At 35.3% G+C, this 15,580-nt stretch overlaps 1 protein-coding gene across 1 annotated transcript in view; it reads right to left on the reverse strand.

The window, feature by feature from the left end:
* Positions 1–15,580, reverse strand: part of Efcab13 (EF-hand calcium binding domain 13) — a 163,110-nt gene that overhangs the window by 81,379 nt on the left and 66,151 nt on the right. The window contains 3 exon segments of the mRNA XM_047543767.1: positions 574–642; positions 2,208–2,351; positions 4,050–4,191. Of these exon segments, the coding sequence (XP_047399723.1) occupies positions 574–642; positions 2,208–2,351; positions 4,050–4,191 (355 nt within the window).

Below are 15,580 nucleotides of genomic sequence, written 5' to 3' on the forward strand. Positions count from 1 at the left end.
TAATAACAGAAACCAATTAATCAATTTATGGAAGAGTCCTAAATCTGAGGCTTAAAATGATAAATGTTCGTGCCAGGAAATAAAAAAGCCAGTAGCTGACTTTCCAGAAAGTCTAGGGCACACAAAAAATGGAATTTAAAAAAATTTTAATTGGACTCCTTTTCTAGAAAAATCTATTTTTTTCTTTCATTACAGTAACTACCACTTTTAATCAAAACCAAGTTTGGCCTGTTGGCAAATCAACACAAGTACATTAATCAGAAACTAGCAGAACCAGAAATGTTTTTAAAAAATGAAATAAACCAGGTGCAGTGCTGCATGCCTAAAATCCCAGCAGCTCTGGAGGCTGAGGCAAGAGGATCTTGAGTTCAAAGACAGTCTCATCAATTTAGTGAGGTGCTAAGCAACTCAGTGAGACCCTGTCTCTAAATAAGATACAAAATAGGGCTGGGGATGTGGCTCAGTGGTTGAGTCCCTGAGTTCAGTCCTCAGTACTCCCCCAAAACAACAACAAAAAAAAGAAATCCATTCAATAAAAGTAAATTTAACAGTCACAAATTGTTCAGTACTTACCATCTAACCTGGAGGCATCACGCATATTCTTCACTGCTTTTGTGAATTCATCAAATTGTACTTTGTCACCTGTGAGAAAAATATATTTAATATATAAGTCTCACTAAACAAAAACCAAATACAATAAAGCAATCTACAAAAATTTAAATCATTTGATGTACTCATAAGAACCGTATTTTCTTTTCATATTCTTGAATAACTAAAGATTAATTTCATGGAATAAATAAATCGTAAAACCATAGAAGTTAAGCTAAGTTCTCAATTGCCATCAATCAAGAGAAATTATAGATTTAATATATATTCCTAAAATATAAAGCTAAGATATAGTCCTAGTCCAAACTAAGAGATAGATCTCAATCTTAGTTTAGATGTTCAACTATTCCAAGCTAAAAATTCTGTGCCAGGTAACTTTAAAGATTTCTATTAGTATCCAGTGGTTCTATAACTATAATGTTTAACAAATATTTACACCCAAATTTTTACACAAGATCAAGGAAGAATGAGATTACAAAGTCAAAGTGGCAAACACAGGAGACAGGAGCAGCTTTGTTTTCCTAGTCAGGAACAAGGAAATTTAGTAAAAGATTAAGAATTACTGTAGTTTAAAATGACCACAAACTAGAACAAAGTACAGAGAGCAAGATATATCCCCAGGAGATAAATGTCCATATACGGTTTAACTATACAGCTACAACTAATGCTGTCTTACCTTTTCTCTATCACGGCTTCTTAATCAATACTTGATGTTTTGTTTTGTTTTGTTTTGTTTTGTTTTGTTTTGTTTTGAGGAACTATAATTGACAGTAAAATAGCATGTCTTTTTTGCAGCATTTTTCTTGCTTCACTCTTTTAGTAGTGCCCTAACCTCTTTCTTAACTAAATGTTCTGTCCCTGAATCTATCAAGTTTGTCACAAAATATTTCATAACATCTAATCATCTCCTCTGTGTTCACTGGGATATACTGTTTTCCAATAACATACTTCCCAACTTGAAGATACTCAAAGCCTATTTGTCAATTTAGAGAAATAATAAAATAGATATTAATATTTTTCTATATAACAAATAACTTTCTTTATATTTCTGAAATATATTGGTCTTTCAAACCATTCTAGAATATCCCTTGTAAGACCTGAAACTATAAAATCACAAGATTAAAACACAGGGGGAAGGTTCATGACATTTAGTGTAGGCAGAAACTTCTCTGACATGACCCCAAAAGCACAATCAATAAAGCAAAATTAGACAAATGGAATGGCCTCAAACTAAAAAACTTCTTCAGAGCAAAGAAAACAATAGAGTGAGGAGAAAACCTATTGATTGGGCGAAAAATATCTGAAAATCATATATCAGATAAGGAACTACTATCTAAAATATACAAAGAACTCAAACTACCTAAGAGCAAGAAAACAATACTATTTAAATTATGAGCAAAAGATTCAAAAAGATCTTTCTCAAAAGAAGATTTACAAATGGCCTACAGACAAGAAAAAAAATGCTCAAATCATTTTCATCAGAAAAATGCAAATTTAAATCACAATGAGATATCACCTCACATTTGTTAGACTGACTATTATCAAAACAGAAGATAAATAATATCCTCATATATCTCAATTTTAGTATTTGGAATACCCACCATCAACAGTTGTGAATTTCAGCGCAGCGAGGAATTCATCTTTTTTTAAATTACTATTCAAAGTAGACAGAATGTTCCACAGGTCAGAGACATTCATTCGTTCCTTGCTGATATTACGGAGGTTCTCAATTGCATCAGGCAATACTAACAGGTACATAAAAACAACAAATTTTACAACATGCTTATTCAAGAAGTTAATATAATAAACTTATCTGGAAGAGTCAAGAATTAAGGGTTTTGCAGTTAAAAACAATAACAAATATAGCATAATAGAACAATTTTCAAGTGACAAAACACAATAAAATATTTAACTCAACTTAATATATCTTTGGAGATTCTGAAATATTTCAAGAACTTATAGGGCACCAGGCACAGTGGCACACAACTATAATTCCAAAGGTTTGGGAGGCTGAGGCAGAAGGATCACAAGTTCAAAGCCAGCCTCAGCAAGTTAGCAAGGCCTTTAGCAACTTAGCAAGGACTTAAACAACTTAGTAAGACCCTGTCTCAAAATAAAAAATAAAAAGGGCTGGTAATGTGGTTCAGTGGTTAGGCACCTCTGGGTTCAATCCTTAAAAACAACAAAAAAAAAGTTATTTCAGGGAGTAGGAGAATGAGTTAAGTGTTACTAAAAAAAAATCAAAATTCCTGGGTAGTGTTGAGGTTCAGCAGTCCTTGATTTTATACTGGTACCCTGTATAATCTACTAACTTGTGTGATATTCTCTGGAAATGCTGTCAGCCACAAGGAGAAAATAGATGATTGGTTTCATTCAGTGTTGGGAGCTTTGCTACTTAAGTGCAACAAAAGTACAGGGAAGCAAAGAATTTAGTGTATTGTGTAAATATAGATCAGAGAATTTAAATGGGATAAGAAAGAAAGGTAAAAATAGTAGGAGACTGATAAGGAGAAAGAAGAGGGGTAAATGGATGGAAGGTTCCAATAAGGTGTACAGAACCAATGAAGAAGACATACCCCGAGCAATTTGATGAAAAACAGAAAAGAAGGAAGCATCAATATACAATATTAAGAATTAGAAAGAAAATATAACTAGATATAAATAAAATATACTACATAAAGCTGGGATTATGGCTCAGTAGTAGAACACTTGCCTAGCACATGTGAGGCACTGGTTTCAATCCTCAACTCTGCATAAAAATAAACAATAAAATAAAGATACTGTGTTCATCTACAACTAAAAAATAATACATATGTACATACTATACAACTATACTAATAAAATTTTAATCTCTGTGAAATTGAAATTCCTAGGAAAAATGAAGTAACTGACAATACAAATAGTCTCTTCATCTTTATTGTGTGATCTTCTGTAAGAGACGAATCTACTTGTAAGGTAAAAACTATTACCAATATATGAGGACAAAATAATGTGCTAAAAAGCCACAACTTTTAAGTAATAACTTCACTCTGTGCAAAATATACATATGTAATTTTACCTCTATTTCTGATGAGCTTTGTAGTGGCAAAGACTATCTTTCCTATTAGCACACTTACAATAATTTAACATAAAGCTTGGTACATGTTACAGCTCATAAAAGTTATTGAATATGGAAGATCCAAGAGGCAGACTAGAGGGAGGCTGCATTCCGTGTCACTCCGAAACTCAGGATTCAAGCAGAGGAAATACTATTTCTCTGCGAAGCAGCTGTTGATGCCCACTGATCCCCTGCTGTTTAGCCAATTCGTCCACCACGACCACCTGCAGTCCGCCAGCATACCACCTGCCTTTTGAGTGCAAATTGCTCACTGACCACTGCCTATCATCCACCATCTGCCCATTTGCCTGCCTTCTTGCTTGCCCATCGCCTGCCTTTCACCTACCCATCACACTTCGTCCAACATCCACCTGCTTTTCATCCACCGTTGGCCTGCAGGTCACCCACAGACGGCCAGCAGATCGCCTGCCACCCACTGTTGCCTGGAAGTCCATTGTCACTGTACCCACAGGTGAAGTATTGGAAGCCTTCAGGGACACTATAAAACTACAGGAGAGAATCTATACTGCCTCAGCCCCATATTGCTAGATGAGAAGACACACAAACAACATGAATAAACAAGGGAACAGACTGCCTCAAATAAACCAAGATGTTCCAACAACAGAATCCATACACAACACAGTAGAAGAAATGTCAGAGGAGTTTAGAAAATACGTAGTTAGACTGATCTTTGAAATACAGGATGGTATTGGAGAGAAAATACAGGAAGTAAAGGATCACCTTCAATAAAGAGGAAGAGATTAATTAAAAGAAATCAAGCAGAAATCCTCAAAATGAAGGAAATAATAAACCTAATTAAAAATTCAATGGAAAGTATCACCAACAGACCAAATGACTTAGAAGATAGAACTTCAGACAATGAAGACAAAATATGTACTCTTGAAAATAAAGTTATTGAATATATTGGAATATAAAAGAAATGATGATAAAACAACTGAAACCAGAAATTCTGCACATTAATACTCAAGACACCAAGTGGCAACACTTTCCCAAAGTGAGAAGACATTTTAAACTTTCCCAAAAAATGAATCTGATACACATGATTCTAGTTCTCTATAGGATATGTGGGGATAAAATATGAGATGGTGATAGTTTTTATTTCACTTGCATGTATAAGTTATTCTAGAATTAGGGGTCAGTAGTGGAGATTTAAGACCAAATATAGCAGGAAGTTAGGTATTTAAGTCAATTAATTCAAATATTTTTCAGAAATTCTGAGTGTATCAAATCAAAACAAGAACCTGATCTAGATATTTTCAAAAATTATAGTTTCAACTAACTACCAAAATAAGTTCTAGCAAAAAGAACATATTCCTCATGATAGATGTAGAAATAGAATCTGACAAAATTCAAAAAGAATTATTTATAACTCTCAATAAAATGAGAAAAGAAGAAAAATTCCTCAACCTAATGATGGGGATCTATGAAAAATCCGCAACTAACATTATATTTAATGATGAAAAACTCTCTGCTTTTCTCTCTACCAAGAACAAGGAAACGATTTCTAGTCTTAACATTTCCATTCAACCTTCAACTCTGCAGTACAGGTCTAACCAGTATAAGAAAAGAGAAAAAAGTAAAGATACCCAGATTGGAGAAGAAATAAATCTGCTTTTATTCACAGTTGATGTGATTTTATAAGCAGAAGATGCTAAGGAAGTTAAAAAAAATTTACTAGAACAAATAAACAAGCTAAGCAAGTTCTCAAGACCCAAGGTAAATATATGCAAGTCAAATATATTTCTATATATGAGCAAAACATTTGAAAATAAAATTAAGCGACCAATTCCATTAATAATCACATCAAAAAGAATAAAATACTTAAGGATTAATTTAACAAAAGAAATGTAAGACTTGGAAGCTGAAGGCTAAAAACATTACTAGAGAAATTTTTTTTAAAGATCTGAAAGAGATAAGAGGAAGATGGCAAATTAGAGGAAGGGTGAACCCTCTAGCAGTTCCTCAGCACAAGATTTAAACAGTAGGAAGACTGTATGTACCTCAGCAAGGTGGGCAGCTAAAGGAATTCAGTGAAATTCAACGTTGGACAATAAAATCATAGAGACACAGAAAGTTGAAAACTTTGAAAATAAAATAAATAATATACTAGAGAAGAGCCAGCTTGGCTGGTAGTGGCAGCTTAAGTGCCATGCCCAATGCAGATGGGAGAGGCAGCATAGGCAGAGAAAAATTCCAGCATAGCAAATAAAATTGGTTTGGGGGAACCTGTGGAATAGAGAGGGAAGCTGATCCTAACTGACCCAAAGATGGAAGGGAAATTTGTTGAGGAAAAAGCAACTAAAATCACTCATTCAGTTCACAGTTCCCAGGGAACCAGAATCTCCACAGTGGTGGGAACCCGGTGAAACAGCTACGTGGCAGTCAACAGGAGCGAGAGATTGGAAACTCATAAAGGAAGTTGGCAGCCTGACCCAGTCCAGTCATCCAGCGGAGTGTAACTGGACTAGCATGACCAAAACAGGTGCAAAAACAAGTGTGCCTAAGCTGACCCAGGTTGGGGAAACCAAGGAGAGAGAACACCTCTGTTGCTGACATCCCATATGAGCAACTGGGAAGACACCAGTAACCAGCCAGATGGGGAATTGGCGCTCCAGGTCTGATCGAGGGTCATTTACATTATGGAAGTGGCACATGTGGAAGCTTACATTCCTCACTCTAAAAGTGAAATCTGGGGAAGGCCCCTGAGACCCAGAAGTCCAACAGAGATTGGCATCTGCCTAGCAAGAGGGGGTATGGATCAAATCTCTAATACCCACTGACAGTGTTCCAAAGGTCAGCCAACTCTAAACCCCAGCCCCGGAACTTCCAGTGTAGAACTCTCACTACACCCCACTGTGGAAGTGCATCGTGTGTCGGCACTCCTCTGCTTACACCATCCTATGCTATGAGATGGGAAGCTGAGAGGTACTACAAATGGCTTTGGCTCCTGGTCAAAACAGCTAGCGGCTTGGTGAGAAACACGAAGGAGAATTTATCAACCCCCAGCACTTGACACAAGAGTCACAGAACCCAAAAATAGATAAATGGTAATAAAGACATACACACAAAGAAGGGCACAACTGCATAAGCAATGAACATGCATCCTTGTCAAACTTGTGACCACCTCAGTGGAAACAAGACCTTTATTTCTCATTAAGAATTTTTTTAATATTTCTCCCACTTTTATTTTTTAATTTTAATTTTATATTTTATTTTATTTTGTTTTTTCCAATCTGTGTGATTATATGCAGGGAGGGAGTATCTGTATGTTCTAGCTGCACTGATAGTTCAAGAATATATATTTTTTCATATATATATACTTACATGTATTCATATATACATCTATATTCATATTATTTTTCTTTTATTTTAATTTCTTTCATCACCCATAAATTACTTAGCTTTGTATGATTTGGTAGGGTAACATTTTATATGAATTTGATTTGTTTTGATCTTATATTTGTTGTACCATGGTTTTTGTTCCTGTTGTTTATCCCTTCACTCTTCACTCTCTTCCCCCATTAATAACCAAATTTTCCTTTTCCCTCTTCCTCTTTAATATTTTGTTATTTATCCATATTTATCAAAGTCATCTGCTACCTATTTCCTGTTTCTCCTATTTTAAAATATTTAAGTATTTAACTTTTAAATGTTTCAAATATTTCAAACTTTCTCTTACCTTCATACTCTATTTTCTCTTCACTTGAAGAACTATAATCCCACTATATGATAGAATTATACAGTTTATAATTCTTGCCCATTCATGTTGTTGTGATTATTAATACAAGTGGAGGACATAGCAGACAACTGCTGTTTAAGGTCTGATCCAGTATATGGTTTTTAGTGTTAGTGCATATGTTAAATCCTGACCCAACCATTCCTATACAGGTGTTAGTGGACACCAGATATTTATTTTAACACTGTATATCAACTGCTTACATCATTAGTATTCCTTGCTCCCTCTTTCTCACATTGTTACTATTCCTTATTCCCCATTTCTCTGAGAGAGGTTGGGAAATGAGTGGGACACTTGTGATACTCACAACTCAGATAAGCAACAGTGAACCTCACTCCACACATGAAAACTAGCCCCATTCAAACCTCAACAATATGTCAATACATAAGAGAAACAAAAACCCCAAAACAACCACCAGGCCCCAAGCAGGAACAACTAGAGGAGGACCTCAAGTCCTACACCTGAACATCTTCTCATACAGCAAAAACAGAGAACCTAGAACAAAAAAACAATTACATACCAAAAGACATACACATAAAAGAGGAAAGAGGAATCCATCTCTACTGATGCACAAGTCCAAGACCTCTGAAAACATAAGGAAGCAGGCAAACAAATCTCCCCAAAAAATTCACAATCCCCCTACAAAGGAACACACAGATATGGACATAGATGAAATTCCAGCAAAAGACTATAAAAATGACTATTAAAATGTTCAATGGACTAAAAGATCTAAGGAATAAATTAAGAAAGCAAATAGAGAAGAAAGATCAGTTCAGTAAAGAAAGAGATATATTGAAAAGGAAACCAATCAGAACTCCTGAAATAAAAGACAACCATGAATCAAATTTAAAATTCACTTGAGGACAGTTTTAAGGTGGCAGAATAGAAAAGGTCACTCTCCTGACTGCTCTGTGGCATGAAACCAAGAAAGCAGATAGGCAACTTCTCAGCAAGGTGGGTGAAAAACAAGAAGAGAAGGGAGACCTACTGAGATTTAGTATTGGACATTCAAAGCAGACTGAGGTCTCAGGAGATTGGAAATAATAAAATAAGGAAGAAATCACAGCACCACTGCTATGCCTCCACCAGAGACACCAAGGACAGCAGTCCCTGGGGAGCAAAATGGAGGTATAAGAGAATTAAAGGAACCCACATTTTTTAGAAGGCCTGAAGTATATCTGAGTACAGAGAGTTCAGAGATCAAAGAAACTGCCCCACTAAACTGAAAGTTATGCTGCACAATATCCTTGAGAGGAAAAGAAGCCACATCTCTCCAGGCTGGCTGAAATGTGGAGGACACAAAAAAAGGAATCATTTGCAGTCACAGTGCAGGGCTGACAGCTGGGAAAGCCAGTTCCTGGTAGATCTGAATTTGATCTGAAATACAGGCCTGGCAAATCCACACCACATGACATAGAGTGTGCCTAAGTGACCAGGAGAAAATCAAACATGGAGAGGGCTTTACATAAAGGAATACTGGTCATGGAAACCCACTTGGCTCTTCTCCCCCTCCAAACCACCACTTGGAGGACCTGCAGGGAGAGACATGCCTCCCTGGGAATGTGAAAGGGTGAGGGCAAGAGAGATCAAGTTTGGAGATTGAACCCAAGACCAGGAGACATGGGGTCCACAGGTGACAGAAGAAACAAAGAATTGGCTCCTCTACTGCATGATGGAAACCCAGGAAGATGCCTAGGATGCAGTCTTCCAGTGTGGACCAGCAACTGCTGGGCCCTGGCAGTGCGCTGATTTAAAATCTTGAGACAAATTACCATTCAACAAAGCACATGGAGCCTACATAAGCCTAAATCCTGCCTCCAGGAGTCCCACCTATGGGATTTTCTCTCTCACTCCAGCAACCACCCTACCTAACACTGCTGAGAAGGGAAGCTGAGAACAAAACTCCAACAAAACTTTTGAACTCCAACAAAAACTTTTCATCAAGATTTTTTTTCTTTTCTCTATTGAATTGTGACCTTAATGGTTCATCAACAATTACACATACTCACAATTGTTTTTTATAATTTCTAGCATTTTTTAAGCCAGTTACTTTTCATGGATCAGTATTTTGAGCACTAGGATGTTTGATTAGTATATTTGTTCTGTTTTATATTCTTTTACTTTTGTTTTTATTTTTTAATTTTACTTTATATATTTTTCTAACACTTATCTGTTTCCCTTGATTTTCTTTCTCTCTTTTCTTCTGCTAACAGCCAATCTCTATTGTTCTTTCACTCTTCCTTTAACTTTTTACATATTCTACCTCCTCCATAATAATCATCACATCCTACATCACTTCTGTTCTCTCCCTGTCCATCATTTTAAACTGTAAACCTTTTTGTAAACTTACTGCTTTTATTGTAGGCAACAACTGATCACATCATTTGCTTACTGTGACAATTAATATTATAGATATTATAGCAGGAAATATTTGTGTTAATGTAAACTGTTTGCATTGGCTGTTGTTATTATCTGTCTCCCCAAAAAGTTGAGGTACTGGAAACAGTCAGGGACACTGTAAGTCCACAGGGTAGAAACTCTACAGCCTCAGATCCATACTGTTAAGTGAGTAGACACACAAACAACATGAAAAAGCAAGGGAACAAATTGCCCCAAATGAACCAAGATACTCCAATAACAGAATCCATTGACATCACAGTGGAAGAAACATCAGAGAATGAGTTTAGAATGTACATAGTTAAACTGACCTGCAAGGTAAATGACAATGTAAGGAGTGAAGTAAGAGAGAAAATACAGGAAGTAAAACACACTTCAATAAAGAAATAAAGATTCTTTTAAAAAATCAAGAAATCTTTGAAATGAATGAATCAATACTAAATTAAAAATTCAATGGAAGTATCACCAACAGACTAGACCACTTGGAAAATAGAGTTTCAGGCAAGGAAAACAAAATACATAATCTTGAAAACAAAGTTGACTATGAAGAAAAGATATTAAGAGACCATAAACAGACCTTACAAGAAATATGGATAACATGAAAAGACAAAATATAAGAGAGATGAAGTCTTGGGCATGCAAACCAAAGAAATGCACAATTTTTCTGAGGAATCTCCATACTGCTTTCCATAATGGTTGCACCAATTTGCAGTCCCACCAGCAATGTATGAGTGTGCCTTTGTCCCCAAATCTTCGCCAACATTTAATAGTATATGACTGTAGAGTGTAGATTTTTTTCTCCTTTTTGAAAATATTGCTCTCTCTTCAGAATCTCTTTCTCCCTTTTCTCATGCTAACAACCAACTTCTTTTGATTCTGCTTTCACTCCTCCTATGATCTAGTACTTCTATATACTCTTTTCTTATCCCATTAACAGTTACAGCCTACATCCCTCCCCATCCTCTTTGTACACTATTAGAAACTACAGACCTCCTCCATGAGGAGGAAATGAAAAACAACAATGTAAGTCAGCAAAGGGAGGAAGTATCTTAAAGGAAAAACCAATCAAAGGAGAAACCAAGTTAAGCTAAAAACCAAAAACCAAATGACTGGGAATACAAATCATATCTCAATAATAACCCTAATCTATTTGTTATACTGTAGACAATAATTGAACTCATCTGCTCTGTTTATTATGACAATACTGTTAACGTCTTCATAGAGGCTATTTGGTTTCGGGCTGCATATTGTCTGTACTGGGTGCTGCTAGTATTGATTTCTCCCATAAAGAAGAGGTTTTGGAAACCTGCAGGGTCACTATAAGCCTATAGTGAGGAAACTGCAATACCCTAGGTCCCCTCTGCTAGAGGGGAAGATACATGAACAATATGAAAAAACAAGGGAAGAAAGTGTTCCAGACAAACCAAGATTCTATATTAATAGAATCCAATGACAGCATGGTAGAAGAAATGTCAGAAAAGGAGTTCTGAATATACAGAATTAAAATGATTCACAAAGCAAAGGATGAGATAAGAGAGCAAATGCAGGCAATGAACAATCATTCCAACAAACAGTTAAAAGAGCAACTGCAAGAAGCAAAAGATCATTTCAATAAAGACATAGAGATTCTAAAAATAAAAAAATAAAAAACAAGCAGAAATCCTTGAAATGAAGGAAATAAGAAACCAAATTTTAAAAAATCAATAGAAAGCATCACCAACAGATTTCATCACTTGGGAGACATAAACCTCAAAAAATGAAGACAAAATATTTACTACTGAAAATAAAGTTGCCCAAACAGAGATGATGGTAAGAAATCATGAACAGAACCTCCAAGAACTATGGGACATCATGAAAAGACCAAATGTAAGAATTATTGGGATTGAGGAAGGCACAGAGATACAAAACTAAAGGAATGAACAACCTATTCAATGAAATAATAGCAGAAAATTTCCCAAACCAGAAGAATGAAACAGAAAATCAAATACAAGAGGCTTACAGAACACCAAATACACAAAATCACAACAGATCCACACCAGGGCACATTAAATGAAAATGCCTAACATACAAAATAAAGATAGGATGTTGAAGGCTGCAAGAAAAAAACACCAGATTACATGTAGGGGGAAACCTATATGGATATCAGGAGATTTCTCAGTCCAGACTCTAAGAGTTAGAAGGGCCTGGAACAACATATTTTAAGCTCTGAAAGAACATGATTGCCAACCAAGAATCCTATACCCAGCAAACCTAACCTTCATATTTGAGGACAAAATAAAATCCTTCCGTGATAAACATAATTTAAAAGGATTTACAAATAGAAAGCCTGCACTACAGAACATTCTCAGCAAAATATTCCATGAAGAGGAAATTAAAAATAACAATGTAGGTCAGCAAAGGGAGGAACTATCTTAAAGGAAAAACCAATCAAAGGAGAAACCAAGTTAAGTTAAAAACTAAAAATAAGCCCAAATGACTGGGAATACAAATCATATCTCAATAATAACCCTGAACATTAATAGCCTAAACTCATCAATCTTTTGACTGGCAGATTGGATTAAAAAGAAAGACCCAACAGAGATGATGGTAAGAAATCATGAACAGAACCTCCAAGAACTATGGGACAACATGAAAAGACCAAATGTAAGAATTATTGGGATTGAGGAAGGCACAGAGATACAAAACTAAAGGAATGAACAACCTATTCAATGAAATAATAGCAAAAAATTTCCCAAACCAGAAGAATGAAACAGAAAATCAAATACAAGAGGCTTACAGAACACCAAATACACAAAATCAAGAGACTCATCTCATAGATAAGGACATCCACAGACTAAAGGTGAAAGTATGGGGAAAAACCTACCACGCACACGGACTCAGTAAAAAAGCAGAGGTTTCCATCCTAATTTCATATAAAGTGGAATTTAAGCCAAAGTTAGACAGAAGGGATAAAAAGAAGGACATTTCATACTGCTTAAGGGAACCATAAATCAGGAAGACATAACAATCGTAAATATTTATGCCCCAAATAATGGCCCATCCATGTAGGTCAAACAAATCCTTCTCAGTTCCAGGAACCAAATAATCCACAACATAATTCTGGGTGACTTTAACACATCGCTGTCACCACTGGATAGATCTTCCAAACAAAAACTAAACAAAGAAACCATAGAACTCAATAACACAATCAATAACTTAGACTTAACAGACATATATAGAATATTCCATCCATCAATGAACAAATACACTTTCTTCTCTGCAGCACATGGAACCTTCTTAAAAATAGACCATATGTTACACCACAAAGCTGCCTTAGTAATGCAAAAAAATAGAGATACTACCTTGTGTTCTATCAGATCATAATGGGATGAAATTAGAAATCTATGACAAAATAAAAAACAGAAATTACTTCAACACCTGGAGACTAAATAATGTGCTATTGAATGAAGCCTGGATAACAGAAAACATCAGGGAAGAGAAAAAAAATTCTTAGAGATAAATGAGAATGACAATACAATATATCAAAATCTCTAGCACACAATGAAAGCAGTACTAATAGGAAAATTCATTGCAAGGAGCACATTCAAGAAAAGAATAAAAAGTCAACAACTAAATGACCTAACATTACAACTCAAAGTCCTAGAAAAAAAAAGAACAGAACAACACCAACAGTAGTAGGAGACAGGAAATAATTAAAATCAGAGCAGAAATCAATGAAATTGAAATAAAAGAAACAATTCAAAAAATTGACAAAACGAAAAGTTGGTTCTTTGAAAAAGTAAACAAAATAGACAAACCCTTAGCCACATTAAAAAGGAGAGAGAGAAAACTCAAATTACTAAAATTCATGATGAAAAAGGAAATATCATGACACCACTGAAATATATGACATAATGAGAAGTTAATTTGAAAATCTATATACCCAAACAAAATAGAAAATACCGAAGACATCAACAAATTTCTAGAGACATATGATCCTCCCAAACTGCACCAGGAGGACAAACACAATTTAAACAAATCAATATCAAGAAATGAAATAGAAGAAACTATCAAAGGCCTACCAACCAAGAAAAGCCCAGGACCAGACAGATTCTCAGCCCAGTTCTACAAGACCTTCAAAGAACTCATTCCAATACTTCTCAAAGTATTCCAGGAAATAGAAAAGGAGGGAACCCTACCAAACTCATTCTATGAAGCTAATATCACCCTCATACCTAAACCAAAGACACATCAAGGAAAAAAATTTTAGACCAATATTTCTGATGAATATAGACACAAAATCCTTAACAAAATCCTGGAAAAGCGCATCCAAAAACATATTAAGAAGATAGTGTCCCACAATCAAATGGGGTTCATTCCAGGAATGCAAGGTTGGTTCAACATCTGGAAATCAATAAATGTAATCCATCACATCAATAGACTTAATTAAGGTTAAGATCATATGGTGATTTCAATTGACACAGAGAAAGTGTTCAACAAAATACAACACCCCTTCATGCTCAAAACACTTGAAAAAATAGGGACAGTAGGAACATACCTCAATATTGTAAAGGCTATTTATGCTAAGCCCACAGCCAACATCATTCTTAATGGAGGAAACTGAAAGCATTCCCTTTAATAACTGGAACAAGACAGGGATGCCCTCTCTCACCACTTCTATTCAACATCATCCTTGAAGTACTAGCCAGAGCAATTAGATAGACTAAAGAAATTAAAGGGATACGAATAGGAAAAGAGGAACTCAAGCTGTCATTATTGCTGATGACATGATTCCATATTTAAAGGATCCAAAAAACTCCTCCAGAAAACTTCCAGACCTCATAAATGAATTCAGCAAAATAGCAGGATATAAAATCAACATGCATAAATCTAAAGCATTTTTATACATAAGCAATGAATCATCTGAAAGAAAAATGAGGAACAACTCTGTTCACAATAGCTTCAAAAAATGTAAAATACTTGGGAATCAATCTAACCAAAGAGGCAAAATAACTCTACAGTGAAAACTACAGAACATTAAAGAAGGAAATTGAAGAAGACCTTAGAAGATGGAATGATCTCCCATGTTCTTGGGTAGGCAGAATTAATATTATCAAATGGTCATCCTTCCAAAGGTGCCATACAGATTTAATGCAATTCCAAGTAAAATCCCTATGACATTTCTCATAGAAACAGAAAAAGCAATCATGAAATTCATCTGGAAGAACAAAAGACTCAAAATAGCCAAAGCAATCCTGGACAGGAAGAGTGATGCAGGAAGTATCACAATACCAGACCTTAAACTCTATTAGAGAGCAATAGTAACAAAAATGGCATGGTATTGGCACCAAAATAGACAGGTAGACCAATAGTACAGGATAGAAGACATGGAGACATACCCACATAAGTACAGTTATCTCATTCTAGACAAAGATGCCAAAAACTTATAATGGAGAAAAGATAGCCTCTTCAACAAATGGTGCTGGCAAAACTGAAATCCATATGCAATAAAGTGAAATTAAACCCCTATCTCTCACCCTGTACAAAATTCAACTAAAAATGAATCAAGGATCTAGGAATTAGATCTTCTTCACCAAACAGAAGAAAAATTAGGCCCAAATCTCCATCATGTTGACTTAGAACTAGACTTTCTTAATAAGATACCCAAAGTTCAAGAAATAAAAGCAAGAATCAATAAATGGTATCAATTCAAACTAAAAAGTTTTTTATCAGCACAGGAAACA

The sequence above is a fragment of the Sciurus carolinensis genome, chromosome 3 (assembly GCF_902686445.1).
Source record: "Sciurus carolinensis chromosome 3, mSciCar1.2, whole genome shotgun sequence".
Lineage (NCBI taxonomy): Eukaryota > Metazoa > Chordata > Mammalia > Rodentia > Sciuridae > Sciurus > Sciurus carolinensis.